The 19,293-nt window shown below is 47.6% G+C and overlaps 1 protein-coding gene across 5 annotated transcripts; it reads right to left on the bottom strand.

Annotated features, from left to right (window-relative positions):
- Positions 1-793: 793 nt before the first annotated feature.
- LOC309524844 (uncharacterized protein) lies at positions 794-18,941 on the bottom strand. Of its 5 annotated transcripts, none has more exons than XM_082209958.1 (4): positions 18,787-18,941; positions 10,562-11,422; positions 4,407-4,545; positions 794-3,693 (listed from the first exon to the last, which is right to left on the bottom strand). In XM_082209958.1, exons 2-4 carry the CDS (start codon positions 11,243-11,245, stop codon positions 2,819-2,821), a joined length of 1,698 nt encoding a protein of 565 aa, XP_082066084.1. In that variant the 5' UTR covers positions 11,246-11,422; positions 18,787-18,941; the 3' UTR covers positions 794-2,818. The 5 variants fall into 5 exon arrangements, with proteins under 5 accessions (XP_082066084.1, XP_082066088.1, XP_082066087.1 ...); XM_082209962.1 differs by having other exon boundaries at positions 4,416-4,545; XM_082209961.1 differs by lacking the exon at positions 18,787-18,941 and adding an exon at positions 18,346-18,366.
- Positions 18,942-19,293: the final 352 nt, after the last annotated feature.

Here is a 19,293-nt window from a genome sequence, read left to right as displayed (position 1 = left end):
ATGGAGGGGGATGTCTACAATTCAGGAAGATCTGAACTGCGGAAGAGTTTCTCCCTCTCCCTCTGCCGCCTCCACACCACCGAAGAAGTTATAGAAGCTTAAGAGAAAAGGGAGGTTAAGAATTCAGCCTCTCAAAAAGGCAAACTCGCAATGCGGAGAAGCCTCGTGGGCCTTGTCGTTATGAAAATCCTACACCGTCTTGCCCCACCAACCTCCGTCCCAATTCCTCCCAACGCACCTGGCAACCAGTCTCAGCGTTGCCCCTTGTAGGACTCAGCAGGGAGAATAGCAGAATTAGATTAGGATCTGCCTGCGTTGGCTCTGGCGCCACCTGCTGTTGGGCTCCCTGCCTCCCACCCTACCAATGGGCAACAGGGACCACTGCCCTCTTTTTCAAGGAGGCCACTGTGAGAGACCTCAAAAAAACGCATGAGGGGTGCCTCTTCACAAGCAAAGCAAAGCTGCCAATCACCTATCTATGTTTAAAAAGCCGACCGCTCCGTCGCACGCAGGTGTGACCAAGGATCAGGACGGGGCAATTCAAATGGTGAAGAGGCACAGTACCGAATGGCTGGTGTCTCTGATGGGGCAATTCAGATCCAGCCCATTCATCTTCCTGAGCACATCCCTCGTTTTTACTTTCTCCCGAATATGAGAGGGGCCATTATGCATTTGCAAGCAGAGGGGAAAGAAAAGCGCAGAAGGAAACCAGGATTGTCCACAGAGGAGGAGAGAAGCTGAATAAAAGCTTGCACTTTGGAAACGGCTTTTTCTTGGGTGCAAACCTTACAAGAGCTTTTCCAACCCGAAGAGGCTCAAAAGGCTCCAGAAGAGCCACACAGAAACTGTCAGGATTCACCAGCATCACGCGAGAACCCAGGTTTTTCAGGGACAGGCGAGCGTCTTCTTGAACCTTCTTACAAGCTCTTCACTTTCATGATCAAAGAAATAATCATCATCTTACCAAATATTGTTAAGTATTCCAGGGTGTCAGTTGTTAGCAAGGACAGGCCACTTGCCCCCCCCCCAAATACCTATAAAATTTGGGAAAGGGGGGGCAAACTATTAACCCAGCAACACGCCTCCTACTGGCCACCTGTTAGGACTGCAGGCAATCTCCCAAGAGGAAAAGAATCTTGGGGAGGAATCAGAGTCAAAGGTCTGTCCAGGACTCCCTAACTTTCTTGCTGCAGGAAGTTCCCCCGCCCCAGAATGAGATCCTGCTGGCAGCTTCGTAAAACTCTTGCAGAGGACTGGGTCTCGGGGGGGGGGGTGGCGAGTAGAAGGAACAGGCTACAGTGATGCTCACTGGGTACAGTTGCAAGTGAGACTTTAAATTAACGGTGGGAAGGCTGCGCCACCCCAACTTCATTTCATCTGGCCCTCTGTGTACCCACTCTAGTCTTTGCTCTCTAGTCTAACCTTCCTGTGATTATTTCCTCTTCTGCACTATGTGTAGGTGTATGAGAGAGAAAAAGAGAGAGAAGCTTTCCCAGTAAGTACAATGGTACCTCTGGTTGCAAACAGGATCCGTTCCAGAGGCCCATTCACAACATGAAAAGAACACAACCCGCAGCGGCACGTCTGCACACGCATGGGTTGCGATTCACCGCTTCTGCGCATGACGTCATTTTGTGCATCTGCGCATGCACGAGCAGCGAAACCCGGAAGTAACCCTTTCTGGTACTTCCGGGTCGCCACAGGACGCAACCTGAAAGAACGTAACATGAAGCGGATGTAACATGCAGTATGACTGTGGACCAAAAAGACGGGGAAAGCCTGCAAAATTTCTATGGGATGTGGGTGACCCAATGGAGCCTCCATATGCTGCAGCAGTCTACCTCTGGACACCAGACGCTGGGGACAAGAGGGAGGGAGGGAAGGAGAGAGAGGGAGAGAGAGAGAGAGAGAGAGAGAGAGAGAGAGAGAGAGAAATGAGGTGGCAGAGAGAATGCAAAGCAACCCTTCAAACTGCCCACTTTTGGCTCTTTGCCCCCATCCAATACCAGCACGCGCCCCTCGAAAAAAAGATTTAAAAAGTTTATCTGCAAGGGAATGCAGTCCTCAACAGCTGTAACTTTGGAGAGTTGGGGAAAGTCATTAAAAAGGGGGGGGGACTCTAATGAAAAGGTAGCCTTTTCAAATACAGTGGTACCTCGGGTTAAGTACTTAATTCGTTCCGGAGGTCCGTTCTTAACCTGAAACTGTTCTTAACCTGAAGCACCACTTTAGCTAATGGGGCCTCCTGCTGCCGCCGCGCCACCGGAGCACGATTTTCTGTTCTCATCCTGAAGCAAAGTTCTTAACCTGAGGTACTATCTGTGGGTTAGTGGAGTCTGTAACCTGAAGCGTATGTAACCTGAAGCATATGTAACCTGAAGCATATGTAACCCAAGGTATCACTGTACTTGATCATTATCTGACGATACATGACTAATATTTTACAGGTCAGTTGGCTGAACTGATTGAGACAGATCAAACACGCAAGCCGACCGAAGGGCAAAGGCTGGGATGGCTTTTCCCTCTGCTTGGTAACTTGGAATGCCAGCGCAGGGGACGGGAAGGGCAGCTGGAAAACGATGAGAACTCAGCATCCCTCCCTCTGCTCTCAAACCTGGCAGCCGCCCTACGGCTAGTTGCAAAACAGAATGCGAAAGGATATAAAATCGCGCCCCCTGCCCTGTCTGCATCTCCACTGAAGGAGCATTTACAGTGCTGCCGTTTATAAAGAATGTGGCTTTTAATCCCTGCTGGAAGGGGGGACACACCTGGTCGCCAGGAGGCAAGCTCAAATCACCGCAGGCGACCAGACATGAGGCTAATTGCTAGGACGCTCAGAAGTCTCATAAGATGCCGCCTCCAGCTGAAGTTTCTCCCCGCACTCGAAAACGTTGATCGTGTCGCTCAGCGCGTAGATTTTCTGATGTGTTGCGCACGACGACGGCTGGCTGAAGTTTTGGCTGTATTCCGGGCATTTGTGGGGTTTCTCCTCGATGTGGATTCTCTGAGGGTGAATAAGGCCCGACTGCTCAGAGAAGCCGATGTTTTTGTACGTTCTCTCACCCATGTGGATTCTCTGATGAGAAGTAAGGTAAGTGCTCCTGCTGAAGCTGTTCCCGCACTCCAGGCATTTGTGCGGCTTCTCCCCAGTGTGGATCCGCTGGTGCGAATTCAGGATCGCCTTTTGGCTGAAGCTCTTGCCGCACTCCAGGCACACGTAGGGCTTCTCCCCGGTGTGGATTCTCCGATGTTTGATAAGGGTGGACAGGTCGCAGAAGCTCTTCCCGCAGTAGGAGCAGCTGTAGGGCTTCTCTCCAGTGTGGATTCTCTGGTGCGATGCCAGGAGGTCGCTCCGGATAAAGCTCTTCCCACACTCCTGGCATTTGTAGGGCTTCTCCCCCGTGTGGATTCTCAGGTGTATTTTAAGGCTCGACTTGTAGCTGAAGAACTTCCCGCAGACGTTGCACTTGTACTTCCTCTTCTCAATGGGCTTCTCCTCCGAGATGGAGGCGTTGTGGAACCCGCCACCGGGGCAAGGAATGGGGGGTTTCTTCCACTTCTCAGCCTGGTGGTTTCTCGTTCTCCGCCTCGGCCCGCCTTGGTTCCCAAAGTTTTCCTCCAGCTTCTGCTGCTCAACTCTTTGCAACTGGAGCCCAAGGATTTCCCCACTGTTCTCGCCCTGCCGGATGTCACCTGCCGGAAGAGAGAAAGGCCTGTTGAAGAGGAGACTGAAAGGTGATAATAATAATAATATAATAATAATTTATTATTTGTATCTCGCCCATCTGGCTGGGTCTCCCCAACCACGATATCCATCTACAAATACCTGAAGCTCTACCTCTCTTTCAAATCAGAACCAGTGAAGGTCCTATGTGAGTGTCTGGAGGCGGTTAACAGATGAGGTTGAATCCTGACAAGTGGTACCTCGGGTTAAGGACTTAATTCGTTCCGGAGGTCCGTTCTTAACCTGAAATTGTTCTTAACCTGAAGCACCACTTTAGCTGCCGCTACGTGATTTCTGTTCTCATCCTGAAGCAAAGTTCTTAACCTGAGATACTATTTGTGGGTTAGTGGAGTCTGTAACCTGAAGCGTCTGTAACCTGAAGCGTCTGTAACCCGAGGTACCACTGCAATAATAATTAGGACTGCATTGCAATGATCAGTGCACATCTTTCAGCCAGGTCTACTGTTTTCTGCCCATGTATGTGGTCTGCTCCAATAGTTACATCGCAAAGATTAGGTTGCGCCTCAGACTTGACGGCGCATTAGATTCGACGGCAAGCTTAAAAAACACCGCTGACATAGCAAATACTTTTTCGGTTTTGAAAACTGAGGTGCACATTCAATTCGATGGCGTATTAGATTTGCCTGAATTCAGTACTTCTTTCCCATAGGCCAGCATTCACCGTGGGCACTGATGTTGACGGCATCCATCTCCTGCTTCACCACCATGCACAGCTGCCTCTTTCCAGAATCAAGCGCCACTGGCTCCGCCTCGGCCAGTGGAACGGCCACCGCCGCCAAAGGAACCCCTGCCGTTGTCACCTGAAACAGTAGGAAGGACCAGAACATGAAGCAGCACCAAGGAGCGGGAGCGGCAGGACAACAACAAAGGAGGGAAGAGCCTGGCACCAACTCAGCCCCAAACGACAGTATGGTGTAGTGGTTAGAGCTCTCCATTGGGATCTGGGAGAAAGCTCCCCTTCAAAGCTCACTGGGTGACCTTCGACCAATCACCATCTCTCTGCCTCACCTTTTTGGTGTGTGTGTGTATACACACCATGTATATGTGTATATATATATATATATACACACCATATATATTTGCTTTCGTAGATTTTCACGGGTACAGGAATGCAGGTTTTGGTGTCTTCGGGTGTCTTCCCGTGTAAGAGTCGGGGTGTCTGTGCAACGTTTCGACGAGGTCTCACTCGTCATCTTCAGGCTGGTGCTTTCGGCTTCTTGTTACTGGAACAGAGCAGAGTCTGGTGTTTGAGTTCCTATAAATACTGTTGAGGGGTGTGGTGTATAGCCTCCAACGTTCTGGGCAGAGAGGAAGTTCCTAGATTAGTGTGCCTTTTCTTCTTTTGTTCCTTAATTACTTGAGGGATATCTTGGGTGATTTCATGAGTGATATTCTGAATACCACTGGGTGGGTCATTAAGTGTAGAACTTCCTCTCTGCCCAGAACGTTGGAGGCTATACACCACACCCCTCAACAGTATTTATAGGAACTCAAACACCAGACTCTGCTCTGTTCCAGTAACAAGAAGCCGAAAGCACCAGCCTGAAGATGACGAGTGAGACCTCGTCGAAACGTCGCACAGACACCCCGACTCTTACACGGGAAGACACCCGAAGACACCAAAACCTGCACACCATATATATGTATATACACAGTGTGTGTGTGTGTGTGTGTGTGTATACACAGAGAGAGAGAGAGAGAGAGAGAGAGAGAGAGAGAGAGTGTTTTTATTGAAATTTGTAAATCACAACCCATCGTTCAGCCGGGACATTGAGGTCCAGCGCCGAGGGCCTTCTGGCAGTTCCCTCACTGTGAGAAGCGAAGTTACAGGGAACCAGGCAGAGGGCCTTCTCGGTGGTGGCACCCGCCCTGTGGAACACCCATCAGATATAGAGGAAATGCTTATCTGACTTTTAGAAGACATCTGAAGGCAGCCCTGTTTAGGGAAGCTTTTAATGTTTAATAGGTTATTGTTATTTGGTGTTCTGTTGGAAGCCACCCAGAGTGGCTGGGGAAATCCAGCTTGAAGGGCGGGGTATAAATAATAAAATATTATTATTATTATTATTATTATTATTATTATTACCCAAAGGGGGGAATTTTACATACAAACAGAACAAAACAGCAAAAAATCACACATAATGTAACATCCAGCATGAAACAACAAAACAGTATTTTGCTTTGCAAATAGGCATTTGCTTAAAGCTAAGACTTGCCAAATGGGGGGGACACCTGAATAGATATAATAATAATAATAATAATAATAATAATAATAATAATAATAATAAATTATTTGTTTATTTATTTATTATTTATACCCCGCCCATCTGGCTGAGTTTCCCCAGCCACTCTGGGCGGCTCCTAATCGAGTGTTAAAAACAATACAGCATTCAATATTAAAAACTTCCCTGAACAGGGCTGCCTTTTAAAAATAGGATAGCTGCTTATTTCCTTGACATCTGAAAGATGAAAGAATGAAGCGTTAACATCATTGCTCCCCAATCTACACCCTGCAATAATAAAGCAGAGGGACCATACAGACACACACACACAAAGGCTCTTGCAGTACATCCTCCAGCTGCTTTAAATTTGTCGGAAACTGAACCTTATATAATAATAATAATAATAATAATTTATTATTTGTACCCCGCCCATCTGGCTGGGCCTCCCCAGCCACTCTGGGCGGCTTCCATAGAAACCAAAAATACAGTAAAATATCACAGATTAAAAACTTCCCTGAACAGGGAAGATGTCTTCTGAATGTCAGGTAGTTATTTATCGCTTTGACATCTGATGGGAGGGCGTTCCACAGGGCGGGCGCCACTACCGAGAAGGCCCTCTGCCTGGTTCCCTGTAACTTGGCTTCTCGCAGTGAGGAAACCGCCAGAAGGCCCTCGGCGCTGGACCTCAGTGTCCAGGCTGAACGATGGGGGTGGAGACGCTCCTTCAGGTATACTGGACCGAGGCCGTTTAGGGCTTTAAAGGTCAACACCAGCACTTTGAATTGTGCTCTGAAACGTACTGGGAGCCAATGTAGGTCTTTCAGGACCGGTGTTATGTGGTCTCGGCGGCCGCCCCCAGTCACCAGTCTAGCGGCCGCATTCTGGATTAGTTGTAGTTTCCGGGTCACCTTCAAAGGTAGCCCCACGTAGAGCGCATTGCAGTAGTCCAAGCGGGAGATAACCAGAGCATGCACCTTCCCCACCAGGCCCTTCCTATTGCGAAAACAACACTTTGAGGAGAGAAGGGACAGGGCCTTCTCGGTTGCTGGCCCCCTTTCCTGTTGAATACCTTTTCCTTTCTAATACTGGCAGGCTTTTAGCTTCGCAGGTAAAGAGCAGTGTGGTGTAATGTGTGAGTGTTGGACAAAGACAAAAGGCCAGAGTGGTGTAGTGGTTAGTGTGTCCGACTAGGACCTGGGGGAGCAGGGTTCGAATCCCCACTCAGCCATGCAGCTCACTGGCTGACCTTCGGCCAGACACCATACATCTGTCAGCCTAATCTACCTCACAAGGCTGCTGTGAGGATGAAATGGGGAGGGGAGAATGATGTTTTGTATGCCACCTTGAGGTCACTGGAGGAAAATGTGGGATAAACGTGTAATTATAATAAATTCGAAAGTGAAAAAGGTGCATTGAGCAGGTCTGCTGGATTCTATCTTCCATTTGAGTGAGGCTCTGCTTAGAACAGGAATGGGGAAACCAGTAGATGTTGTCCCTATTTTCAAAAAGGGGGAAAGAGAGGACCCAAATAAAGCACAACGTCAGGCAATACCAATGAGACAGAAACATGGAAGGTGCCTAAAGAAGCCAGGGTGGCTATCTAAAGAACTTTTAACTGAATTAAGATTAAAAAAGGATGTGTACAAAAAATGGAAAAGGGGGGAAGCCACCAAAGAGGAATTCAAACAAATAGCCAGCACGTGTAGACACAAAGTCAGAAAAGCTAAAGCACAGAATGAACCCAGGCTTGCTAGAGAGGTTAAAAGCAACAAAAAAGGCTTTTATGGGTATGTTCGTAGCAAAAGGAAGAACAAAGAAACAGTGGGGTCACTCAGAGGAGAAGATGGTGAAATGCAAACAGGGGACACAGAAAGGGCTGAACTCCTCAATGCCTTCTTTGCCTCAGTCTTCTCCGATAAAGAAGACAATGCCCGACCTGAAGAATTTGAAGCAAATGATTCAGGAAAGGAAACACAGCCCAGAATAACTAAGGAGATAGTGCAAGAATACTTGGCTAGTTTAGATGTATTCAAGTCTCCAGGGCCAGATGAACTGCATCCAAGAGTATTAAAAGAACTGGCAGATGTGATCTCAGAACCACTGGCAGTCATCTTTGAGAATTCCTGGAGAACAGGCGAAGTCCCGGCAGACTGGAGGAGGGCAAATGTTGTCCCTATTTTCAAAAAGGGGAAAAGAGAGGAACCAAATAATTACCGCCCAGTCAGTCTGACATCAATAGCAGGGAAGATTCTGGAGCAGATCATTAAGCAAACAGTCTGTGAGCACCTAGAAAGGAATGCTGTGATCACCAATAGTCAGCATGGATTTCTGAAAAATAAGTCATGTCAGACTAACCTGATCTCGTTTTTTGACAGAATTACAAGCCTGGTAGATGAAGGGAACGCAGTGGATGTAGCCTACCTTGATTTCAGCAAGGCATTTGACAAGGTGCCCCATGATATTCTTGTAAAGAAGCTGGTAAAATGCGGTCTTGACTATGCTACCACTCAGTGGATTTGTAACTGGCTGACTGACCGAACCCAAAGGGTGCTCATCAATGGTTCCTCTTCATCCTGGAGAAGAGTGACTAGTGGGGTGCCACAGGGTTCTGTCTTGGGCCCGGTCTTATTCAACATCTTTATCAACGACTTGGATGATGGACTCAAGGGCATCCTGATCAAATTTGCAGATGACACCAAACTGGGAGGGGTGGCTAACACCCCAGAGGACAGGATCACACTTCAAAACGACCTTGACAAATTAGAGAACTGGGCCAAAACAAACAAGAGGAACTTTAACAGGGAGAAATGTAAAGTATTGCACTTGGGCAAAAAAAATGAGAGGCACAAATACAAGATGGGTGACACCTGGCTTGAGAGCAGTACATGTGAAAAGGATCTAGGAGTCTTGGTCGACCACAAACTTGACATGAGCCAACAGTGTGACGCGGCAGCTAAAAAAGCCAATGCAATTCTGGGCTGCATCAATAGGAGTATAGCATCTAGATCAAGGGAAGTAATAGTGCCACTGTATTCTGCTCTGGTCAGACCACACCTGGAGTACTGTGTCCAGTTCTGGGCACCACAGTTCAAGAAGGACACTGACAAACTGGAACGTGTCCAGAGGAGGGCAACCAAAATGGTCAAAGGCCTGGAAACAATGCCTTATGAGGAACGGCTAAGGGAGCTGGGCATGTTTAGCCTGGAGAAGAGGAGATTAAGGGGTGATATGATAGCCATGTTCAAATATATAAAAGGATGTCACATAGAGGAGGGAGAAAGGTTGTTTTCTGCTGCTCCAGAGAAGCGGACACGGAGCAATGGAACCAAACTACAAGAAAGAAGATTCCACCTAAACATTAGGAAGAACTTCCTGACAGTAAGAGCTGTTCGACAGTGGAATTTGCTGCCAAGGAGTGTGGTGGAGTGTCCTGCTTTGGAGGTCTTTAAGCAGAGGCTTGACACCCATATGTCAGGAGTGCTCTGATGGTGTTTCCTGCTTGGCAGGGGGTTGGACTCGATGGCCCTTGTGGTCTCTTCCAACTCTATGATTCTATGATTCTATGATTCTATGATGATGGTGATGATTATTCCCTGTTAATAATAATAATAATAATAATAATAATAATAATAATAATACCCTGTCCATCTGGCTGGGATCTCCGGATATTGCTGGATTTGTAGCCAGAACTTTTACCACATGTGTTGGACGTGCTCCAAGGTAAAAGACTTCTGGGAAAGGATTTATAATGAACTGAAAAAAGTGTCGAAAAACACATTTATTAAGAAACCAGAAGCCTTTTTACTTGGTATAGTGGGGGGGGGGGTGAAATCCCCAAAAAGGATGTTACTTTTTCTGTATGCCACAACAGCTGCAAGAATATTACTAGTGAAGAATTGGAAAAAACAAGATTTACCAACTATCGAAGAATGAAAATGATGGATTATATAGAACTTGTCGAACTGACTGGGAGACTCCGAGACCAGAGAGAAGAGACGGTGGAAGAAGATTGGAAGACGTTTAAAGAATATTTGAAAAAATGTGTTAAAATTTAAATCATTAGAATAGCTTTGGAAGTGGATACAGGCTGTAGGGTTAGAAGTAGAAGATAGTGTATTTTAAAATAGTATTATTTGTAAGTGATAAAATGTGAAGATTTTCATGGTAAAAGTAAGTGTGATTAAAAAAATGGTTTAAAATTATGATACATGTAAACTGCTAAAGATGAGGTAAAATGAATATCAGATAGGGAGGACTTGGGAAAGCTCACCTAACAATGTTTAGAAAAAATAAGGATAAGACAAGAATCTGTTTGTGTTGTTTGTTTTTCTGTTTGTGTTGTTTATTTGTGTTATAAAATGAATAATATTTTTTTTTTAAAAAAAGGATTTGTAGCCAGAGGCAAACAAAAAGCTTCTACACAGATCCCTTTCTATCCTTTAGCCACACGGGCAAGGGATCTGATCGGAATTCAAGCACGCGCCCCAGTCAGGCAGTGCCAAGCAGAGCTGGCGAGGGCCAGGCAGAGAGGTCCGGAGGGCCGCATTTGTTGCCCAGGAAGGGGCAGGAGGGGAGAGGATGCGGGGTCTCTCACCTGTTGCTCCCATCTCAAAGATTCCCGTTGCATCCAGAGGAAATCCTCGGCCAGGGCCACTGCCTGGGTGCAGGACGCGGGCCCCCGTTCCCTGACCCAGTTCTGGATCTCCGGCGGCAAGACGGTCAGGAACTGCTCCAGGATCAGCAGCTCCAGGATCTGCTCCTTGGAGTGCCTCTCCACCTTCAGCCACCGCCGGCAGAGCTCCTGCAGCCGGTTGTACACCCCTCGCGGCCCCTCAGCCTCCTGGTACCGGAAGTGCCGGAAGTACTGGCGGTTCTTCTCCCGGCTGATGGCGTCCCCTTGCAAGATGGCCGCCTTCACCTTCCCATAATCCTTCCTGTCCCGGCCCTCCAGCCTGCCAAAGGCGTGCTTGGCTTCCCCGCTGAGGGCCGGCAGCAGCCGGATCACCCACTCCTCGCGCGGCCACCGGCAGGCTTCGGCCACTTGCTCGAAGGAGGCCAGGAAGGCCTTGGCGTCGTCCCAGGGGGTGGGCTCCTCGGGCGGCTGCGGGGGCCCCGGCTGAGAGGCCTCCACCGTCTTCAGGAACTCCTGCCACTGGGCTTCCCACTGCTGAAGGAGGCCGTCGCGAGACTCCTGCTTGATCTCTTCCCCCGGTTTCCTCTGGAGGAATTCCCGGATGCTCTTTTCCTGGAGGATCCGCGGGGCCTGCTCGGCGGACATTTCCCTCGCACTCGCTCCCGAAGGTGGCAAATCTCCTGAATGCACCTAGGTGTTCGCCCGGCTCTTCCTTTCCTCACCCCGACGTTCCCGGACTCAGATTATCCGGGGTGCGCAGCGTCCGTCGTTCCACGTCGGCACAAAGGGAGCAGTGGTCCTCTGCAAAACGTGGCGCTTTTCCTGAGGGAGACAGAGAGCAGATTTTGAGAAAGTGGGAAGCAATCCCAGAGGCCCTGCAGACATGTCCAGCCTGCACCTAGATCGGTTTTAGAAACCCAGATATATATGTATATTTCAATATCTTTTTCATCTCATTATACAGTCATACCTCGGGATAAATACGCTTCAGGATAAGTATTTTCGGATCGCGCAACCCGGCGACCCGGAAATAATGTTACTTCCAGGTTTCGCCACTTGCGCAGACGGTCAAAATGACGTTATGCGCATGCGTGGAAGCGGCAAAACGCGACCTGCGCAGACGCGCTGTTGTGTGTTACATTCGCTTCAGGATGTGAACGGGGCTCCAGAACGGATCCCGTTCGCAACCCAAGGTACCACTGGATATCATTTCCCAGAAGTTTTTCACTTTTTTACATTCCCACCAGAAGCATTTCTACTTAACATTTTAGGAGATATTAATAGATAGGAGTGTAAGTTGTTTTCATACGCAATGACGGCAGCAAGTGTTGGACCAGGATTTGGGAGATTAGGGTTCAAATCCCCACTCGGGCATGAAGCTCCAGCGGGTGCAGAATGCTGCAGCGAGACTCCTTACGAGGTCTTCGCTGCGAGATCACATTCACCCGGTGCTATACCAGCTGCACTGGCTCCCGGTGGAGTACAGGATCAGGTTTAAGGTGCTGGTTTTAACCTTTAAAGCCCTATACGGCCTAGGACCCTCGTACCTACGGGACCGCCTCTCCTGGTATGCCCCACAGAGAAACCTACGGTCTTCAAATAAAAACATCTTGAAGGTCCCAGGCCACAGAGAAGTTAGGCTGGCCTCAACTAGAGCCAGGGCTTTTTCGGCTGTGGCTCCGATCTGGTGGAACGCTCTGTCCCAAGAGACCAGGGCCCTGCGGGACTTGACATCTATCCACAGGGCCTGCAAGACAGAGCTGTTCCACCAGGCCTTTGGCCAGGGCACAGCCTGACCCCCTCCCTCGGCAATCTTCGCAGAGCTCTGGCCCAATGGTTGCTAGTGGCTTGAATTAATTAATTTTTATAATGAATGATTTTAGAATGTTGTTTATGTTGTACTTTTGTACTGTTTTATTGTTGTTAGCCGCCCTGAGCCCGGCTTCAGCTGGGGAGGGCGGGTTATAAATAAAATTTATTATTATTATTATTATTATCTTGGAATCCATCACAGCCTCTTAACCTACCGCACAGTGTCATTGTAGGGATTAACTGAGGAGGGGGGGTGAACCATGTACTCTTTGGAGAAAAAGGTGGGATATAAATGCAATAAATAAGCTCTTCTGCTGACCCGCTTAAGAAAGCTGGAGAGGCCAGCCAGATGGAGATGTCAGTAGCAAACTTGGCATCTAGACATCTGCACGTGGTCGCAACTGGACCCGCGTCAGGCGCAAAACGCGCCTGGCGCCTGGCTAATTTCTAACAGAGGCCTAGATGTAACAGAATGGAAATTTCGTCTATTTAAGACCTCTATTCACCCCAGAGAGCTACAAATCTCAAATTTCCTTGGGAATAGGGGCTGATTGTTAAAGCACTCTGGGAATCGTGGCTCTGTGAATGGGGAATGGGAGTCTCCTAGCAACTGAGAATCCTCAGCGAGCTACAGTTCCCAGGATTCCTTGGAGGAAGCCATGGCGGTTTCTAGTGACACCGTACTGCTTCAAAAGCAGAGTGCAAGATGCAGCCTCGGGTTGTGTGGCCTGCAGCTGCCATTGACTCCAACCCCTTGAGCCGCCATTTTGTATCTGGCTTTACTAGAACCGGTTTCTGGTAAAAACAAAAATAAAGCAGATTCCCCCAAAACTTTAAGACTACCCAGCCCACTTCTAGGGTCACATTTACACCATAAATTTAAATCGCTCCTATACCACTTTAACTGTCACCAAATAATCATGGGAACTGTAGTTTTGGCTAGCCACAGTCCCACCACCCTCAACAAACTGGGTGCTGCGGTTTGTTCAGGCTGCTAAGAGCTTTTAGGAGACCCCCTATTCCTGAACTGAATTTAATTCTAAATTATATACCGGAAACGTGGGAGATTACAAGGGGTCTAAAAAAATGGATGTACATATTAGAAGCAAATAACTTGTTTTGATGAATTGGAAGAGCCGCAAAAAAGATTCCATTGAGCACATGGATTGACAATATGGACAGACTAGCTACATGCGAACGAATTGCATGTCGACGCAAATTAAAAATGGATAAATATGAAGAAATCTGGAAGGAATATTTAAGCGATAAGGCGGACAGTGTGGGGAGGTGGGGGGAGGAGAGGTGGGGAAATATTGTTAAAAAGGTGTAGTTATAGGTATATCAGTACTCAAATCTGAATTGTTAAATTGTGTTATTAGTGTTACTGTGGTTTTTGTTGTATGTGTTTTTTGGTGGTTGTTGTTTGTATTGAAAAAATGATTAAATAAATTATAAAAAAGGAGACCCCCCCTATTCCCCTCGCAGAGCTACAACTCCCAAAAGAGAGATTCATGGTGAATCCACCGTGGGAATTGTAGCTTGGGGTGGGTGGGGACTGTCCGCTTTACGAACTACAGTTCCCCCCCCAAAAAAAAAGAAAATGGGGGGAAGCCATGATTGTTTAAAGTGGTATCAAGGTGCTTTAAATGTATGGTATGAATTTGGCCTAAAGGATTAAAAAAAATACTTTTTATGTATGCAGCGACGGCAGCGAGAATGCTTCTAGCCCAGAGATGGAAGGAAGGAAACTGACGGGGAAAATCAGAAACCAGGAAGATCAAGTATTCTTAAAAGACTGGAGTAAATTTTTAGTTTCCTTAAAAGACCATTGTAAACAGTTAAAATCATAGTCAGGGATATTGAACAGATGGATAAAGGAAAAAAATGCAGAGAATTTTATCTTGAATATGGAACCCATTGAGGGAGGGAAGGAGGTTCGAAGGTTCAACAGAACCTTTTGTTTTCATGTTTGAAATGGTTAAAATGTATAAAATTTCATAAAACCAATAAAAAATGTTATAAAAAGAGGGGTGGGGTGATGGCATCTTAATTTGGACCAGGAATCCCAAGATCCTCAGCCACGTCTGCACACCAAGAACGACAGAAAAAGAACAGAGCGTTTTTAAAAGCAGAGGAGGAAGTGGTTAGGAGAGAACACATATTATCTCTCCGGAAAAAGAAAATCCCTCGGAAAACTCAGCCTCAGATGTGAGCTCAGACCACATCCCCTTGCACTGTAATGAAAGCAGCCCATCTCATTTTCTTCCTTAAGGAGTTTTGGTAGCCATTGTGGCAACCTCAAGCCGCTCCCCCTGGCAAGGAGAAACTTCCCCCAGATGCCATGATCTTACAAGCAATCTTACACCCCTCACCCTGCAAAAAAATAACACATAACTACGCAAATGCCACATAAGCCATTGTGCACGGCTTTCTCTACCCTCAGAGCAAACAGTGATTTCCAAGTAGGGGGTCTTTATGGTAGGGTTGCCGTATTTCAAAAAGTGAAAATCAGGACACAAAACCTACACTCCCAGACATGGGTTGCCATACCCCCCTGCTTTTCCCGGACGTTTTTGCCGATTTTTGGAAATTCCTCCCAGACGCTATTTCCAGCGGGTGACTCCCAGCTACATCTGGGAAATTCTGGACGTACAGTACTCCTACTTTATGGACAAACATCCAGGGGCGTGGGTGGGGAGGTGGAGACCCCAGGTTTGGGGTGGGGTGGGGGACCAGAGGTTTGCAAACCCTTTAAAAACAAAAAAGGTTTAGTGAATAAAAGGCTGGTAAGTAAAGATAAAGGGACCCATGACCATTAGGTCCAGTTGTGAACGACTCTCGGGTTGCCGTGCTCATCTCGCTTTACTGGCCGAGGGAGCCGGCGTACAGCTTCCGGGTCATGTGGCCAGCATGACAAAAGCTGCTTCTGGCGAACCAGAGCAGCACATGGAAACGCCGTTTACCTTCCCGCCAGAGCGGTACCTATTTATCTACTTGCACTTTGACGTGCTTTTGAACTGCTAGGTTGGCAGGAGCAGGGACCGAGCAACGGGAGCTCACCCTGTTGCGGGGATTCGAACCACCGACCTTCTGATCGGCAAGTCCTAGGCTCTGTGGTTTAACCCACAGCGTGGGGGACCCTAAAAACAGCCAAGGAGAATAGTGGTCTTAGAATTTAGCATTCACAGTCCTTGCTTTCCCCTGACCTCAACAGCAACCCTGAAAGTTAGATTAGGCAGAAAAACAGTGACTGGCCCATAGAGACCAGCAAGCTCTATGGCCAGAGTGGGAATTTTGAATTCTAAGTGTCCATCCATCCATCCATCCCAGATCTATTCAACTGCCATGCCGTGCCCAATTTTTAAACACAAATTTATTTAATTATTTCACTGCCCTTCTGCTGTTCGCGTTTCTCGTACCCCGCACTTGGGTAGCCGGATTAATTTCTCAAACAGTTTTTCGTTTGCATTTTGTGGCAAACAGGTTTTGCCTCCCCAAAAGCTCCTTTTGTCAGGACGTCACTCGACACAATTCAGTGATATGAATCATACATGTTTGCATAGGGCTGAAGCCAAGGGTGGGGCAGACTTGGAAGTTTCTCAGGCCCCCCACCAACCAGAACCAGGTGCGAAAGACGCTCAGTTAGAGCAGGGTGCCCCTGAGAATATTCTGAACCCAGAAATTTTCTTTTTCTTTCCTGTCAGTACTAGAACAGCGCTGAACTCATAGTCTTTTCACACACACTTAAGAAATGTCCACTAATGGTTTAGCCTTCTTCATTTTGGCAGCCTTTAAGGCCATGGGTAGGCAAACTAAGGCCCGGGGGCCGGATCCAGCCCAATCGCCTTGTAAATCTGGCCCGTGGACGGTCCGGGAATCAGTGTGTTTTTACATGAGTAGAATGTGTGCTTTTGTTTAAAATGTATCTCTGGGGTATTTGTGGGGCATAGGAAATCGTTCATATTTTTTTTCAAAATACAGTCCGGCCCTGCACAAGGACTGAGGGACAGTGGACCGGCCCCCTGCTGGAAAAGTTTGCTGACCCCGGTTTAAGACAATTCCTTTTAGACATTTGGGCAATCAGTACCGCTGCCAATCTACAGCTGATCACCCAGAGATCTTATCTGTAGAAGAGACACTGTTCTCCTTCTCTTCAAGAAACTGTGTTTTCTTCTTTAAATAAAACAAAAATGTGTTTTCCTTGTTTTGAGAATGTGTGGGGTACATGTATAAACTTGTGTGCGTCAGGCAATTCAGGAACTACGTTGAGTGCGCCAAATGCCCATTTCACAGATGGGAAAAACTGCAGTAGTCAGTATTCTCACGCGCAAAGCAACATCAAAGCAAAGAACAAATAAAACCGAGACGAAAGAAGCAGGTAACACAAGTGTGCATGCACACAAAAGCTCATACCAATAACAAACTTAGTTGGTCTCTAAGGTGCTACTGGAAGGAATTTTTTTTATTTTGATCCAAAAAGAAAGATAACCCACCCAGCTTCCCCAAAAACCCTCAGTAACAAATTGGGAGGGGCAAGAAACATTGGGGGGAGTCAGAGGAGGGGCCTGAGGGCACCGTGGCGTCACATTGGGGACCCCAGTAATAAATCACAACTTTACCATGCCTTTTTGCAAAGTGCCTTGCATTAATTTACATACATATATTAAATGTATTTACATACACTCGCACACAATCTCTAAATGAAATACGTGTTTTGTAAAAGCGAAGGGGAGCTAGAGAAACGCCTCTTCCAAGACACTGTGTGCCACTTTTAGCTTATACACGTAGGCTTTGCTTTTTAAAAATTAACTTTTTATAGGGGGGGGGAGGAATTGTTAATTATTTTTTTTATTACTGTATAAGCAATCAACGAGGAACGGGGAAGGTTAAAGGCTGCAGTCTTTCTTGGGAGCCCAAAGGCACGTTAAGAGACACACAATCATAGAACAATGGTAGAGTTGGAAAGGGACCCTCGGGGTGATCTAGTCCAACCCCCCACAATGCTGAATCTGGGCTGAAGCATCCATGACTGGTGGCCATCCAACCTCTGCTTCAAAACCTCCAAGATAGGAGAGTCCACCACCTCCAGAGGAAGACCATTCCACTTTTCTGTGTGTGTTTGTGTATGTGCACATGTGTGTATAGATACATACTTTTTTTAGATAGTTCTTTTTAACAGCAGCCCAGTTAAAAGCCCAGTTGGTTGACCACAAACTTGACATGAGCCAACAGTGTGACGCGGCAGCTAAAAAAGCCAATGCAATTCTGGGCTGCATCAATAAGAGTATAGCCTCTAGATCAAGGGAAGTAATAGTGCCACTGTATTCTGCTCTGGTCAGACCTCACCTGGAGTACTGTGTCCAGTTCTGGGCACCACAGTTCAAGAAGGACACTGACAAACTGGAACGTGTCCAGAGGAGGCAACCAAAATGGTCAAAGGCCTGGAAACAATGCCTTATGAGGAACGGCTAAGGGAGCTGGGCATGTTTAGCCTGGAGAAGAGGAGGTTAAGGGGTGATATGATAGCCATGTTCAAATATATAAAAGGATGTCACATAGAGGAGGGAGAAAGGTTGTTTTCTGCTGCTCCAGAGAAGCGGACACGGAGCAATGGATCCAAACTACAAGAAAGAAGATTCCACCTAAACATTAGGAAGAACTTCCTGACAGTAAGAGCTGTTTGACAGTGGAATTTGCTGCCAAGGAGTGTGGTGGAGTCTCCTCCTTTGGAGGTCTTTAAGCAGAGGCTTGACAACCATATGTCAGGAGTGCTCTGATGGTGTTTCCTGCTTGGCAGGGGGTTGGACTCGATGGCCCTTGTGGTCCCTTCCAACTCCATGATTCTAAAAGCGTCAGACCAGGGCAGGCTTCAATTCGATTTCAAACCCTCTGGCTGTGTCTCAGCAACTCAATCCTCTCCCACCCCGACCTACCTCTAAGGGTTGTAGTGAGGATCAGGCAATGGTGGTGAAATAACCACACACCCACCGATCCTGAGCTCCTTAGAAAACAAAGCAGGCTATGAAGCGGCTATCCTGGTCGGGTCTCCTCGGAAGTAAGCCCTCCTGGCTTCAAAGGGGTTGCCTCTCCCAAACTGAGTGCACCCTAAACGAGCTCGACATGCACAGATGCAATTCAACTCCTCCTCCCCTTTTTGCAAAGAGCCTCTGGCTCTGGAGGATTTGAACCCAGGATCTTGCTCCTCTTCCTTATGTCTTATGGCTAGAGGTGGAAGGGAGCGAACTCTCTCTCTCTCTCTCTCCCCCCTCCGGAGCGAAGAGAGCGACTCGATCCCCCGCCAGATCTCCCTCTCTTGCTCCCCCCCCCACTCAGGATCGTGCCCTTTCTCCGCCTCCTCTTTGGGTGCAACTTACCCAGATTCCCCTCCGGGAAGAGACCTGCTCCCCTCCCCCCACTCCGGAGACCCCCCCAGATCTGCAGCCACTCCCGGAGGCGAAGGAAGGCGACGGGGGGGAAAGTGGCTTCACAAGACTCCGTTTGCAGGGGGAGGAGATACGGCAGGAAGAGGCCAGACTAACTTCTCTGGGGCTCCTTTCTAGGAATCTGCTCGCTCTCTCTCCCCCTCCTCTTTGGCAAAGCAAAGGGTGGATGCAAGCCTGGATATTATTATCACATTAGTATTAGTATTGCAATGGGTTTTCTTCCTTTTTATCACTGTCCTGTATTTTCTTTGCAATGCATCGGGAGTTTCTTTCTTTCTTCCCAACCCCTGTCCTTATTCTGGGTTCCATCCTGCTTCTGCACTGGGGGCTTTGGTTTGTTTGTATTAAAATTGGCTGGTTTCCCCACAAAGGGAAAGTGGCTAGTACAGTGGTACCTCGGGTTAAGTACTTAATTCGTTCTGGAGGTCCGTTCTTAAC

Source organism: Podarcis vaucheri, assembly GCF_965113315.1.
Source record: "Podarcis vaucheri genome assembly, chromosome: 2".
Lineage (NCBI taxonomy): Eukaryota > Metazoa > Chordata > Lepidosauria > Squamata > Lacertidae > Podarcis > Podarcis vaucheri.
Note: the sequence above shows the minus strand (reverse complement) of the source record. Positions and strands in the feature narration are given on the sequence as shown.